At 39.7% G+C, this 15,253-nt stretch overlaps 1 protein-coding gene across 1 annotated transcript in view; it reads left to right on the top strand.

Moving 5' to 3' along the window:
• The window catches only part of LOC101845564 (GATOR complex protein MIOS-A), a 46,638-nt gene that overhangs the window by 21,454 nt on the left and 9,931 nt on the right, over positions 1–15,253 (top strand). Inside the window, exons 12-24 of the mRNA XM_013085495.2 lie at positions 26–144; positions 1,485–1,603; positions 3,525–3,656; positions 4,716–4,791; positions 5,518–5,710; positions 6,373–6,444; positions 7,641–7,750; positions 8,304–8,479; positions 9,284–9,349; positions 10,048–10,120; positions 10,345–10,483; positions 12,875–12,916; positions 14,191–14,365. Of these exons, the coding sequence (XP_012940949.1) occupies positions 26–144; positions 1,485–1,603; positions 3,525–3,656; positions 4,716–4,791; positions 5,518–5,710; positions 6,373–6,444; positions 7,641–7,750; positions 8,304–8,479; positions 9,284–9,349; positions 10,048–10,120; positions 10,345–10,483; positions 12,875–12,916; positions 14,191–14,365 (1,492 nt within the window). The remainder of the gene's footprint in view (positions 1–25; positions 145–1,484; positions 1,604–3,524; positions 3,657–4,715; positions 4,792–5,517; positions 5,711–6,372; positions 6,445–7,640; positions 7,751–8,303; positions 8,480–9,283; positions 9,350–10,047; positions 10,121–10,344; positions 10,484–12,874; positions 12,917–14,190; positions 14,366–15,253) is intronic.

The raw sequence follows: 15,253 nt of genomic DNA, 5'->3' as shown, positions 1-15,253 counted from the left end.
TTCTGTTGTATTTTTGTTTGTTCAGGCTGGGTGTGCTTTCCATCTTGACCAAAGACAATTCTAGCATCAAACTTCATGATATTCGACATTCCCTTTTCGGATCTGATGAAATTGAACAAGCGTCCATTGAGAGGAACATTCAGCGTATGTTTACTTCGATGATATAGCCATTGTGGGTTAATCATGATAATAATGATCATAAATAGCTTTGTATGGCGCATAATCCCGCTCCGCAAGCTCTATGCTCTTCACACTATATATTATTACCCCAGCAGACCATAGAAGCATTTTCAGCTTCCAGGGAAGTATACAATGCAAGCAGCCGATCAAACGCTCAAACAGTAACAAACTGACAAGATCTTTCACTGTCTATAGCTGGGTACCCAATCCCACCTGGGTGAAATGAGGAAAATTCTTGTAAAGTGCCTTTCTCAAGGATAAAATGTTGGTTCCCTGATGGGATTCGAACCCACGACTTTACTGTTGCGAGTCTGAGAGCCTAGCCACTAGGCCACCAACGCCAATCATGGTGTTTTTCCAAGTTGCATGAATATCAAATGAATGAGACCGGTGTCTGTAGTGAAGCAGTTACCTGCTTTGCCATCACACGTAGAAGCTATGATTTGGATCCCGGTGTGGGGAAGCTTTTCATCAAGTAACTCTGACTGTCTGCTTGAACATTGTATATCCCTTTCAGGTTAGGGAAGCCCTGACAGGCTGGGTCTAAGCAGCCAACCTCCTAAATGGTATAAATTGTGTTTATGGGGGCGTAAAACGCCTTAACATTACATACCTTTTTTTTTTCACAGTCTAGTCGGTGTGGGTTAATTGTAGTGTTGCATGTTATTGCCAGATTAATAAACTGATAACTAGAGTCTGTAGTAGAATGGTCAGGATCTTTGTTCCTGGATTCCATTGTGGTTACCCTATCCGTACGTCTGGGGTCATTTTGTATTCTTCACATTTTAGAATACTTCTAGTCCGAAGATCTCTTTGAAACTTTCTGTATTTTTCAAAACATAATTTTGACAGACTGTAGGGATTGGATTAAAGAGTAAATTTCCTTCCTCTTTGGAAAGTGAGTGCACAGAATTCCCCACGTCGTATGGATACGATGGTAAAACGTGACGTACGGATAGGGTTAATCAAGTACAGTCGAACCTGCTCGAACAGCCACCTGTCCAAGGCAATCACATGTACAAATGACCACTTCCCACTTTCCCCAGTGGGTTTTTTCTGTTATTATAATGACATGGTCCCAGATATACACTATAATAATACACTTGACTTAGACAGCCACTTTTCTCTCTTGTGCTCTAAGGCACAACACCTTTTCTCCCCCACCCCACCCTTCTCTCTACCTTTTTCTTTTCATGAATGTAATAATACCCCCCCCCCCCCCCCCAACTACTCGTCTACTCTACTTTCCTCCCTCAGTATTTGGCTGAGCCCCTCAACTCCTCCACTTTATTTCCCTCCTTCAGCATTTGGCAAGTCCCAGCTCTCATCATTCTGCTGGCACCCGAGACAAGAGAACAGGCTGATTACTGTCCTGGCTAATGGACAGCTTAGAGATATGGTTGTGTTTGAGCGCATCCCAATGGTGAGAGATTTTTACGTTTGAATTTATGAAACTTCAGTTGTCACACAGATCATGTTTTCTTTTCAGAGCTGAGCTTGTTTTGTATTATTCTTGCATTAATATTTGCCATGACATCGTGTACTCACTGATGCAGACCTGGCTCACAGACGTCTTCAGGGGGCTCTCGTGGCCTATAGGTAAGGTGTTGCCCTCTCATTCAAAGGCCGCGGGTTCGAATCCGGGTAGCGACCGAAAATTTTTTCTCTCTAAAATTGTCTCCTTTCACCTCCTTTCCTGCTCTCTAGCAATGTTCTGTTGTCTGCTTTCATTTCCACTTTCTGCCCCCACCCCCTCACCTCCTTTGCCCCCTCAAACTAGTCAAAAAAGAGATCAGAGCTGTACTTTGGTTTCAAGCAAAAGGAAAAAAATCCCACGAGGATCCAGGTAGAACTTGAAAGTGTTTGTGATGAGAATGTTTTCAGCAATTCAAGGGTCTGCCATTGGTGCAATTTGTCCAATGCGGGGCTTACAAATCTCCGCGATGTGCAGATTAATTGTCATCATCTGCCTACCAACACAGAAAAAATTCAGAAAGCATTGAAAAACTCATTTGTGATTACAGGAGTCGTAAAATTTGTGACATTGCTGATGCTCTAGATCTTTTTAAGTCAACAGTTTACAGAATTGTCTCTAATAAGTGACAACCAGCCCACGGGTTCCAAAATATCAGACAGGTGACCGCAAAGCACAACACATTGATGTTTGCTTGTCATTTTTGGAAGGATGCAAGCAAAATGCACATTACAACACAGGACCTGAGCCTGCTGATGACTTCCAAGAACCTAATGAAAGCTTTTTGGATCACAGTCTTGATTCTGTCCCTTCAGACTTCAGTCTGTTTGTACTGATGCATTGATATCTCGCTGGGAAGAGAATCACTGATGACACAAAAACCTTTTGGAGCACGTCAGAGATTGGCTTGGGCCACTTGATGTTAAATTCAATAGGGATGGCATGCATTTACTCAAGCAGTGATGGGAAAAAATGCTTGACTTCATGGGGTCCATGTTGAGGAATATGTGCCACGACGCTGCAGAATCAGGCGCTTATCAATTTTTGGGCATGTGATATCATCTTAAAGCTTTTTCATTTGTCTTGCTTTAGATGAAAAAAATATTAATGTATCATGTTACAAGTCCAGATATTTGCGGTTGAAAGAGGTGGGGGTCGCCAGGTCTTAGAGGTAAAATTAGCGAGAAAAAGGTCCCCAAAGTTTATTTATTTCCTTACCTTGAGAGTCTGGGGAAACAGAAAATTTACATTTTTATGCCTTTAATTGAAGTTTTTCAGTACAGTCCACACAGAAATGTTTTCTTTAGTGGACATGGAAGGTCTTGAGCCAAAAACCAAAAATTCGATCAAAATCCCAAACTTGCGGGAAAAATGCCAGATTCTTCATCATTATTTTGACGAGCACCTAATTTCACCACGCTGCCTCACGTATAGAGAATGTTTAGCTATCTGACTGTGTAAGTTATATCTCACTCACGACCAACTTTTTCTTTTCATAGTCATTTTAAAAATTGATAATAATAATAATAATAATAAATAAATAGCATTTGTACAGCGCATATCCCTGCTCAACAGCAGGCTCTATGCGCTTTACACTATATTCTGGGCCTGTCTTCGTATTTACTATGTACTTTATTATTCATCAACATGGCATGAAAGATGTCAGTTCAATTTACTAGTAGCGAATTATTTGATCAAGTATCTTCGTCTGTCTACTGGGACATCACCCAGACTAGGCCCAGACAAGCGAGGTTGAAATAAGTCACCTTCTAAGTGATCTGCATTGTGTCAGGGGGGCAAACATTTGCGATAATTATTACAAACACAGTTTTAACAATTTTTTGGTTACTTTCCTTTCCAAATCGGCCAGGAATGGTCTTCCAGCTTCAAATTGATGATGCCTTTGAATGGAGAAACTATCCGCTGCTTGGAGGAGACGGAGCAGGACAACGATATCTCCCTGGTCATGAAAAGGAGAGTAACCCTCAATTATGGCCTGCAGGTCAGTCTGTCTTTTGTGTTGTAGTGATCAAACAGATTTATGGAACCATTACTTGGCAATACGATACGCCCCAGGCTTCACTCACATACATGCCCACAATCAATATGATTCACACACTATACAGGGTGTTTTTAGGTCATTCCCATAGGGGGGACATTTCTCCTTCCTATGCACAGTAGAATTTTAAATGGGCTGATTCAACAATGTCATGCTCATAACTGTGCCTGAACTACAACAGGGAACTGCTGCTTTTTCTGTCCTATTCCGTACTATTGTCCTTTTCCTCTACTTCTTTTGTATGTTTGTCACACTCTTGTGACCCGCTATTTCCAGGGTGCCTTGATAGTCGAAGCAGATTTTGTGCTGTTGAAGCTAGAGGGGTGAGCAGAGTAAGTCTGATTCCCTGTAAGGACTTCTCTATTGACATCCACCCCTTGGCCCTCATATGACCTTATGTAGTTGCGAGCGCCGTAAAACCTCTAATAAACTATTTAAAAAAACCCAGTGCAGTGCAGCACCACATTGTTTTTGATCGCACCCCACCACCTAGCGCCCACCCTTTCATGACTAGATTGTAGAAAGTTCTAGCGCCTTAAGCACGCAAGCTACAGGTAATGTGCGTTGATGTGTTTCGATAGCGGCAGTGTGTATGTATCTGCTGTGCAGGGGTGAGCCTAGTGGGCTCATGTAACCTGATAGAGATGGTCATGATGGCTTCGAGAAGAAAAATTTTGATCAGTCTTTTGGAAATGAGTCATTCGACACATCTATGCAGGTGTTCGAGAAAACATTGCTGCCAATACAACGAAAATATAGCTGTTCAGTTGAGTATAGCACATTGTTCAAGCTATCCGGGAATTCGAGTTTTGCTTTTATTAGTTACCAGTGCTCAACTGTGTATGTATGTGTGTGTGTGTGTACGCATGTGCCATTGTAAATCAAATGTCCCTGTGAGTATCCATTAAAAAGAAATTTTATTTTTATTCTTAAAACATTGTTTCTCTTTACTGAAAAAACACATAGATCTACGCTTTTTTTCAATTGTTTTTTTTTTTTCAGGCTCAGGACATTGCCGCCAACATAAAAGCCATAGAGAATGAACCACACCTGATGGGCTTATGGCGATGGATTTACAGTATCCTTTCACTAACATTTCTTGGAGTCTGACAGAAACCTGCTGCTGTGGGGTGGCACCGTTACCTCAGATGAGCATATGGAGCCATGGTGTGTGCAGATGATGCTCATTTGAATCCCTAAAGGGGATGATGTTTTGGAAATTTGGTTGATTGGGGAGTTCTTTATTCTCTCCACCACTCCTATGAGAGATGAATGTTTGATTCTGCCTAGCTACAGGCTGTAAAAACAGCATTTGTGGTGTCATGGTCAGGCTCGTGGCTGTCAAATAGTTATTTTGTTTCATTTTTTTGTTGTTGCTTCATTGGATATCTCCTGAAGTTTCATAACTTTTTTGTCCTGTTTTTAAAATGAAAATTCCACATCTTTTTATCTTCTTTTTACAAATTCTAGGTCTTTTTTTTTTTTTCAATTAAAAAAACCTCCTTTTTGCAATTCCAATGTCTCTTCTTTTTTCTTTTTGAAAATTCTGTCTTCTTTATGAAATTACAATGTCTTACTGTCTTTGAGCCAAATTTTTATTCAATTTTAAATCTTTTTCTTTGCTTTTTGTTTTCCTTTTTTTTCTTCAATATTTTCCTGTCTTCTATTGCAAATTCAGCGTTCTCTTGTCTTTTTGCTGTTCCTACATTTTTCTGTCATCTTTTTGTGATTTCGATGTCTTTCTGTTTTGTTTTGTTTTCTGTTTTTGTTTTTACAATCACCATTTCCTTAACACTGATCCAAGACGTTCGTGAAGTGATCAGCTCTCAAACGGCCAGCAACAGCAAACTACGTATACCGGCGGCCACAGGGATCCTGTCGTTGCTGAGGTTTGACCGGGAGGATGACCACCTGGTCAGCGAGGCAGTACCTGTGCACTGGAAGGCGTCAGAGGGAGGGAAATACTCAAAGCGGACACACTACAGATGTGCTGAGAGGTGAGTGACGGATCCTCTTGGCTGCTTTGACAAAGACTTTATAAACTCTTTAGTAACATTGAGCGGGTCTGGCAGTGAAAGGATTAAAGGATGAGGAATTAACATTTAAGGGGTTTTGTGACAAAATGGATCACCTCTAGTATTGAAAAGTGTTTTTTCCCTTTTCAATGCCAAGGGGGTCTTTAGTCTTTACTGTTTTAGATATGTGGTATCAGAGCAGCACACAGATCATGAATCATATAAATGTGTACTTCACTTTTTGGGTATAGTGGGGGTTTTTTTTGTCACAAAGCCCTGCATTTGTTTCTCCATATTTATAAATGAAGTTGAAATATCTGTAACACTGAGCGTGTTTGGGTGGATGTAATGTTGGGTATTTGACTTTACTAACTAATGTTGGGTGTTTGACGTTTGTGGAGAAATCTGATTTGTATGTTTTGCCAGAAAGTTCTACAATATTGATTTGAAAATTTACTAAACACTTTCTGGTCTCAACCAAAAAGAGCCCCCACCCTCTGGCAGAGAATATTAAGTGCACTATTCTGTTTAGTTAAATTAATGTGACAAAAATTATTTTCTCTACAGAGGTCTTCTATAACGTAATTGTCTTTAAGTCGGAACTCATTTCGAGTACTTTGATGAAAATTGTTTTTTCTTTGCAGGACAATGGCCTTACAGCTGTGTGGCTGGATACCAGATCAACAAAAACAGAATTTTGAAAGCTTTATTCACAGGTTTGGCATTGATTTTGCTTGTACTTTGTAACCTTTTTGTCGTAATTCGTAGCTCTTTGCCTTGAGTTTTATTATTTCAATTTATGCACCAGGTGTTGAACATTGTAAACCTGATGACCCAGTGCAGATACACATGAACTATTTAGCTCCTGGGGATTTGTCCCGATAAATGTCCTGAAATCCCGGAAAAGAATACTCTAAAAGTATAATACATTTGTTCTTTGAAAATCCATGAAAAAAAATTCTTTAAAAAATAATCAGGAAAAAAGGCAGCTGTATTAGGAAATTAATACTGCTTCCAACGAGCCAGTTTCTGCTGCAGTACAGTGTCAGCAAATTATTTATTTCTCTCCTTATAGTTGTGACCCTCAGATTTTTTCATTAGTTACCCATCTATTTTGTCATATTAAAAAATAACCAACTCATTTAGTGACTTAGAAATGCAGTATTACGTTAGACCGAGAAATGGACTTGCAATGGTTTTGTTGGGTTGAAATCGCTTCTTGGGCTGGATTTTTATGTTTTTTTCAAAGTTGCCCTGGATTTATCCCAAGTTTCAACTCCATCACACCCTTCATTTCGTCATATTTACTTTAAAAATTAATACACACACTATTTCTGGATCAATTTCGACCATTCAAAAACTCATAGAAAGAAGAACAACTGTACCTGTACTTTATAGATTTGTTATCAGTCAATTCTAATCTGATATTTCTTCTTGAGCTCATCGAACTGCTTACCACGACAGTGTCCCGAGTTCGGTGATTTAAACACAGGGCAACCCCGATCTAGGTGCGAATGGATAGACTCCGTGCAACACCACTCTGGGTGTTAAATGGTTAAGTGACCATTTCAACACTCATAGTTCTTCATAGTTTCATTCCAGTAAATGTTCCAGGTTTGCTTAAATTCGTAAGAGTGACAAGGAATCTGGGATTGACAACACATGAAACAAAATAAAATAAAGGCTGGGCGAAGCAGATATATTTGCGCCTGATCTTTCCGGGACAGTCATGGAAGCCGATGCATTGTCATGCAGTTGGAAACTGCTTTCCTTACATCATCAAAGAAGTTGCGCTTTTAATGATTGTTATGAGTTCTGCAAAAAAAAAAATGTTGAAGGGTCTGTTATAAGCAGACACGATTGTATCATGAAGGGTTTAAAAAAAATTTCTTTCTTATTCCCCCATGTTCAGCCTGGTGGAGCAGGGTGACCCAGAGAGAGCGTCAGCCATTTCTCTCTTCTACCTTCACATCAAACAAGCTCTGGAGATCCTCAGCAACTGTGCCATGAGTGCAGAAGAAGGTGGTTTGGTTTTGTTCCATGTCTTTTCTTCCATATTTTAAAAGTTTTAAAAATATTTACTGATGTTTATGTTGTTTTTTTTTATCATGTGATATTTATCAAGAGAGAGCGGTGATTTTTAAAAACAGTCAAAATGCTGAAAATATTTTCTGCCCCGATTGCCACGATTGATTGCCACAATTTAGAGGCTCGGTCTGACATGTCTCAGCAGGCAAACACTGATATTGTTACTCTCTCTCTCTCTCTCTCTCTCTGTCTCTCTCTCTCTCACTCTCGCTCTCGCTCTCGCTCTCGCTCGCTCGCACGCACGCACGCACGCACGCACGCACGCACGCACGCACGCAGTAATTCTAGAATGTTGAGGTATGATGACATAAAGGCTGGAATGATTTTTTGAGCCACTTCTTTGTACCCCTGCCCCCACTCACTTTTTGAAGAATTGGAGAATTATGAATTCTCATCTTCTATTGTTCTAAAATAATCGGTAATGGGGTGAATTGTAACGTTTGGAATATTTTTGAGCAATCTGCTTGTTTACCGTCCATCTGTGCAGGTCGAGGCAAGCCCAGCCTACAGGCTGTTGCCATGGCACTGTCAGGTTACACAGAGGACAAGAATGCCCTGTGGCGCAGGACATGTGGAACTCTTCTACATCAGCTGGAAAACCCGTACCTGCGGGCTGTCTTTGCTTTCCTGGCTTGCGATGAGGATGATTACGAAAATGTCTTGGTATGTTGTGTACTGTATTGATGTTAAGCGTTATTCATGGCAAAGCCAGTAATTTTGTAAAAAAATGAAGCAGGTAGTTAGAGGTTTTACAATATACTGTCAGAATTGTCTAAGACGGCCACCTGTTGTTGAGGAGGAAAGTGACAGCATTAGACAGGTGGAAGTCTTACACAGGGTCATTATAATGTAAAACAAAAATCCATAGGGGGGAAGTAGTTTTTAACTGAAAAAAAAAAAAGTGCCTAATTCATGGTTCTGATGAGGTTGCTGTCTTTTTCCTTAATTTTCTCAAGACTTAAAAATTGACTTAAGTGCTTGTGGGATGGTGCTGGTGATATGTGTCATGATGCGCTTGAATCAGGCACTCGTCAATTTTTGGGCATGTATAGTTATTAGTATCATCTTAAAGCTTGTTCATTTGTCTATCTTCTGACGAAAAAAATGTTTGTCTTTCTTGAATAGAAGTTGAGATATTTGCAGTTGAGGGAGGTGTGGGTTGCCTGGTCTCAGAGTTAAAATTAGCAAAAAAATGGCCACCAAACGTTTGTGACTTCGAAAGCGCGAGTGCGCTTGAAAACTATAAACTTGCATTTTTATGCCTTTGGTCTATATTTTTCAGTAAAATGCAGACAGAAATATGTGTTTAAATGGACATAAAAGGTGTTGAGACAAAAAAAAAAAGATAAAAAAAAAGATAAAAAATGCCAAACTGCCGGAAAAATGCGGGTATTTTCAAATTCATTTTTTTGACGAGCGTCTGATTTCACCATGATGTCTCACATGTATGTTGTCTATGATCCACAGAATGAAGTAGACATGTCTGTTGAAGACAGAGTCGGGTTTGCCCTGAACTACCTCCCAGATGCCAAGGTATGTGTTGCATTGCCCATTCACTTTTGTTTATTGTATCTTGTTTAGTACAGTAGTTATAATTACAGTGGAAAATTTTTAAAAAAATCTTTTCTTTGGGGCAACGATCTTGGTAGGGGAGGTTGAAAGGTGCTTTTGATGGTTCCTACTTCTCTTCTTTCTCTTTGTCGTTTGTGTCTGTCAATGTTTCTTGTCCCTGCCCTAAATGTCTGTTGTTGTGGTGATATGATTTTCTTCACTCATACTAAACAACACCATACAAAACAACAGAGTTCTAAACACCGTAGAGATCTTTGTAGGTCCTCTGTTTATTGCAATATGATTCTCTTTACTCATACTACACAACTCCATAGCAGAGTGATCTATGTTACCTTGGTACTCAGGGGACCAAAACTGTGTTGATAGTGCCGTCAAACATATCTGAGGTGTGCTGACAAAATTAGATACTTCTTGCAATTCACGAAATGGAGATATCGACCGAAAATCGACTCGAGGATCGAATTTTTAGATTTTCAACCGATTCCATTTTTTTTCAAGCTAAACATATTTTTTATCATTTCATACAAGAAATTGTATTAACTGAGCATATAAATTTGACATATCTTTTTCCTTAGAGCCTAATTCTGAAAAATAACTCATTTGTCAGCATGCCTCACATATACCCGTTTATCAATTTGTGTTACATCTCTCTCCCTTAGCTCAAATCATATTTGTGCAAGTTGTGTGATGAACTGACGCAGAGTGGAGATTTGGATGGCATCCTCTTAACAGGTTGGTGGAAATTTTGTTTTTGTTACAGCAGTTTTGTTTCTGCACTATTTTTAGAATTGTAAGTATTTGTGCACTGATATTTTGCTTCTTGCAATTATTTTTTTTCACTGCTGTAGCTATTATATCTTAAAAAGTGCTCTGTATTCTTTCCCTGACCAAAAATAAAGTGGATTAAAAAAACAATCATGAGTTCATGACTCTAGATTTTACTCTTTCTCCAACAGGAATGACCGATGCTGGTATCAACTTGCTGGAGAATTTTGTCGACCGCACAGCTGATGTCCAGACTGCGGCTATTGCTGCTGTGTTCTCCACGTCTCATGTTGTCATGAAAGACCCTAGAGTTATGGAGTGGATCGACGGGTGAGATAAAACTGGAACTCTTACTGCTAGAGTCTGCTCCATGGCAGTTGTTTCCATTACAGTTTGTTTCATTATTCCGTTACTATTTGTCCCACCACCGTTTGTTCTGTTACAGTTTGTTCTATTGCCCCATCACAGTTTGTTCTATTGTCCCATCACAGTCTGTTCCATTACAGTAAACACAGTTTGTTCTATTGTCCCATCACAGTTTGTTCTATTGTCCCATTACAGTTTGTTCTATTGTCCCATCACAGTTTGTTCTATTGTCCCATTACAGTTTGTTCTATTGTCCCATTACAGTTTGTTTGACTGTTCATTCCCTAACAGTGTGTTCCATTACCGTTTGTTTTATTACGTTTTGTCCCATACTGCTTGTTCTATTATTCCATACCAGTTTGTACCATTACAATTCTGATTCTGCCTTTGACCAACTTGTACTTTTTAGCACTGTGTATTTCAGCTTATTCCTGGTCATTGGCAGGCATAAAGGGGATTCTCTCACAGATCAGGTTTTTAGGCATGTAAATGACAAGAAATATTTCGGTCCCTCTCCCTTCTACCCCATTTTTCCAACCTCTTCTGCATCATTGCTCTATCAGTAACTGCATTGCTTCGTTTCTTCTGGCTGCATCTATCAAGATTCAAATGTGCTTTAAAATGTTTAAAAACTAATGGGAGGGAGGATGTGAGAGTGCCCTCAACTGTGGTTTACTGAGCTTCGTAATTATAGTTCAAGTATTGGTCCCACCTAGTGGATGGTTGGCGGGTGCTCTGGTGTAGTTTTGTTCATTAGTTCCTATCAGACGTAGGTTGTCCTTACCTCTCCTCCTTCATTTTCATGTTTGTTACTCTCTTGTAACAACTTTAATGTTTGGCACTTATATTACCTAATTGTGCTGAACTAAGTGTTGTAAAACTCTTACTAAAACAAACCAAACAAAAGGTCATGTCTTTAAGAGCACCTATTTGCAAATGCAAATAAAGGTAAAGCAGTCCAGAAAAGTTTATTACCCTTAATTCAAACTTGTTTGAGGCAGATTTCTATTTTTAGAATGATTTTTAGACATGCATATCGTAGAGAAAAATTTGTATTAAACAGTTTAACTCTTTTTATCCTAGCCGTACCCCAGCGGACTCTGTACCCGTCCTGGGGCCGCCGCGCCGTATGAGTGGGAAGTCAGTGCGTATAGTTCAAAGTGTTGTATTTCCTACATTTACTCTAAGGTTTTAAGGAAATTTGGCAGTTATGTTAGAAATTGAATGTAGTTTTTGTAAATGAATGTGGTTAGGAAATACACCAATAGCACAATGTAGATTTTGAGGTGTATTCCACCCTCGAACTTGACCCTGATTGCCGCGCCCAGGACGTCCCATTGGATTTTATAGCTCTAGATCTAGCCCTACCCATCGAGCACGAATTCCAGTACTGACCCCTTCACCATGATCTGAATCGCTATTAGATGAGTCTAAGTCCTGTTTCTTATCATCCACAACGGAATTTACGGCACCTATTTCAGAGTCACTTTCATCAAATTAGTATCATTCCCCCTCACAACCCAGCGCCACTTCAAATAGTACTTCGTCGGTCGTGAATGTGCGTTTTCGAGACATCTTTCAAGCTGCTACACCCATCAAAAACAAAGAAACCACAGTTCATTGGAAAATTAAAATGTTCAGACAGAGCTAGCATCGCCGTATTTGCGTATTTTGGTAATTACAAGCAGAACTAACTTCTTTGACGTGACCGTATCGCTGTTCCGAGAATACTCGTAGCCAGGATTGGTCCTCGTTACGAGTATACTCGTAGCCCGGATAAAAAGAGTTAAGCTGGCTCATAGAAGTACTGGGTATTTCAGTGGTGTGTTCTAAGATAGAGTCCTCGATATAAAGAAAGTTACTTTTCTGCTCTTGCCTGATAGCAGTTTTTTTGGGTTTTGGTCTGGTCTTCCTGGTTTTCCTCTTTTCAGTGTTTCAATTGTCCTTGTGACGTTTACCAGGTAGGTTAAACTGTTATTGTGATTAATTGTATAAATAACTGCAAATTTTGTTGCATGCCTGGGTTAACCTTGACAGTCAGGAGTTGAAGCAGCCAGCCTCCTAAGTGATCTAAATTTGGTGGAAACGCTTAACATTTTTCTGCTACAGCTATTAAAATGTCTTGGTCATAACAGTAACTGAAATAGAATATAAAGAGCAGCTTATGTGTGTTATCTTTATTTTGGGTGGTTATGAGTATTTATCAGTTGCATTTACTTTGCGGGTGGTTGGAAGGCACTGCAAGTAGGATCCTACTTGGTTTTTTTTACCCTCTATTGTTTTGAACCAAGAAGCTTCAAATTCAAACTCAAGTTTGTCTTTTAAAAACTTCACGTCTTTATTTTTCTCTTCCAGGTACAGAGATTTACTGGACAGATGGAGATTTTGGCACCAGAGGTAGCATGTTGTATTTTGCTCTAAGAACTTGAACTGAGCCCAATTTTGTTTAGGGGCCTCTTGTGGCCTAGAGGTTTAGGTATTGGCCTCTCATTGAAAGGTCCCGAGTTCAAATCCGGGTGGCGACTGAATAATTTTCTTCTCTAAAATTGTCTCCTTTCACCTCCTCTTTCTGCCTCCATCTCCACCTCCTTTGCCTCTTCTTCTGGGCTCCTGACTCTTTCTGCAGTCTTTCTACTGCTACTCCTTGGCTCCTTCTTATTGCTGTCTTTCAGCCACACCCCTGACTTTAACCTCTAGGCCACGAGAGCCCCCTGTCTGTGATGTAGTGGTTTAATGCTTCTTTCTGTCTCCGTACGTCTGCTGGGACACTGTACCCCTCTCTGCACTGTTGGTCCTGATGGGCAGGATTGAGCCAGCCTGTCTTCTGAATGATTTAAATCAGTACTTGTCAACCTTTTTACAGCCAGCAACCAATTAAAATTTTTGCTCCGTTCACCTATATTTATTTCCAATAAAGGCATTAAATAATAACTGCCCCTACCCAAGTGGTCCTCACCACCGACCAAAATGACCAAATTGCCCACTAGTGGGCGATATCACCCAGGTTTGCAAACACTGATCTTAGTGGATGGTTGGCAGGTGCTCTGATGTGGTTTGCTCCTTGCTTCCTGTCAAACATCTGTTGTCTTTTTCTCTCCTCTTTCTTTTTTGTGTATGTTACTCTCTTGTAACGACCCTAATCTTTGGCACTTTTATGACCTAATTGTATTGCAAATGCTATAAAACTCTTACTAAAATTTCTAATTGTCTTGATACAAGATGTTCAAGACAATATGATCTGTTCATTTTGTGTCCTTCTACAAGGGCTTTCACTCTGGTGTGGTTTGCTCCTTATTTCCTGTAAAACAAATATTGTCATTATCTCTCCTTTTTTTTGTTTTTTTACTGTCTTTAAAAAAAATTGTAACGCCTCTAAAATCTTCATCACTTATATGACCTAGTGGTGTTGCGTGTGCCGTAAAACTCAACTGTTAACTGAAACAAAAAATAATAGCAAAGTAAAAAGTGCTTGTGGTTGGAGGGCCCAGCTAATGGTGCCTACTTTTTTACATTCCCTGTGTTGTATCTTATCTGTGCGTCAGTCTTTCTTCCCTTTTCCCCGGCACTAAATGTTACTTTCTGGATGTGCTTCTCTTTATTCAAATAAACATTCTCGGAAGTAGTTGTTCATCTTGGTTTTTTTTTTAATGTTTTTTTTTTTACCGATTCAGGGCACATTTTGACATCGTCCGCCAGTCGTTTGTCCAGGAGCACAGGGTGCCAGCCCAGGTGTTGGTCAGTTGTAACTTCTGCGGAAAGTCCATTTCCACAAGCATGTCCATCCTGAACCGAGCCCGGAACATGTTTAACTCAGTGTTGACCAGAGGCCCACAGAACAGGCCAAAGGTACGGTACTCCTATCCTGTCTACTCATTATTTATAGGCTGTTTATCTCCCCACCCCTCCTCTCCCACCCTCATTCTCTTTAAAAAAGACCCATAAACCGGGCGGATTTTAGGTTTAGGCAAGATGAGATCTTATCTTAAACTATAAATGTTCTGGGATGGGAGTGGTTATGTTTGTAACAGGACTGGATCACATGCATGCGCGTCACGTACATACACACACCCACTCGCACGTGCGCATATACACAATCAGAGAAAGTGAAAGAAAGTATGCAATCTTTTGAGCGTTTTATTTTAAATACCATGATAGAAGTAGTGCAGAAAAATTCCTGATTAGAAATGGCAAATACTGGCTTCATGACTGTAAAGAAAGAGTGAACTGTAAACTCAACAGAGGAGGTAGAGAATAAAACTTTAAATAAATATAAATAGCTGTTGCATCTCCAAATTGTTAATTCTGGGGGTTGTGGGTGGGGGAGATTAGCTGGATGCTATTTTTGGTTGAATACTGTATTTAGTTGTTGAACGAATGCTGACTGACTAATAAATAATTTCTGCCTAATTCCATAGTTAGCTGTGATAACCATATCCACTATTTTTCAATTACATGTAAAAAAGGAAAGGGTAAGGTCCTTCCTGTCTTTTGTTTGGTTCAGGCATTGGAGCTAACTCCTTGTATAATTATGATGGTGATTTTGGAGGGAATCATGATATATTGACTGTAAAGAAAAAGTGAACCATAGGCTCAACAGAAGAGGTAGAGAATATAACTTTAAATAAATATAAGTAGCTGTAGCATCTCCAAATTGTTAATTCTGTAGGTAAATGTTTACCCATGTAATTTAAAAAAGTAAACATAGAATGTAGCGAGATAATAATTCGCCATATG

Source organism: Aplysia californica, unplaced genomic scaffold, assembly GCF_000002075.1.
Source record: "Aplysia californica isolate F4 #8 unplaced genomic scaffold, AplCal3.0 scaffold00380, whole genome shotgun sequence".
Taxonomy (NCBI): domain Eukaryota; kingdom Metazoa; phylum Mollusca; class Gastropoda; order Aplysiida; family Aplysiidae; genus Aplysia; species Aplysia californica.
This window is presented reverse-complemented; position numbering and strand designations above follow the sequence as displayed.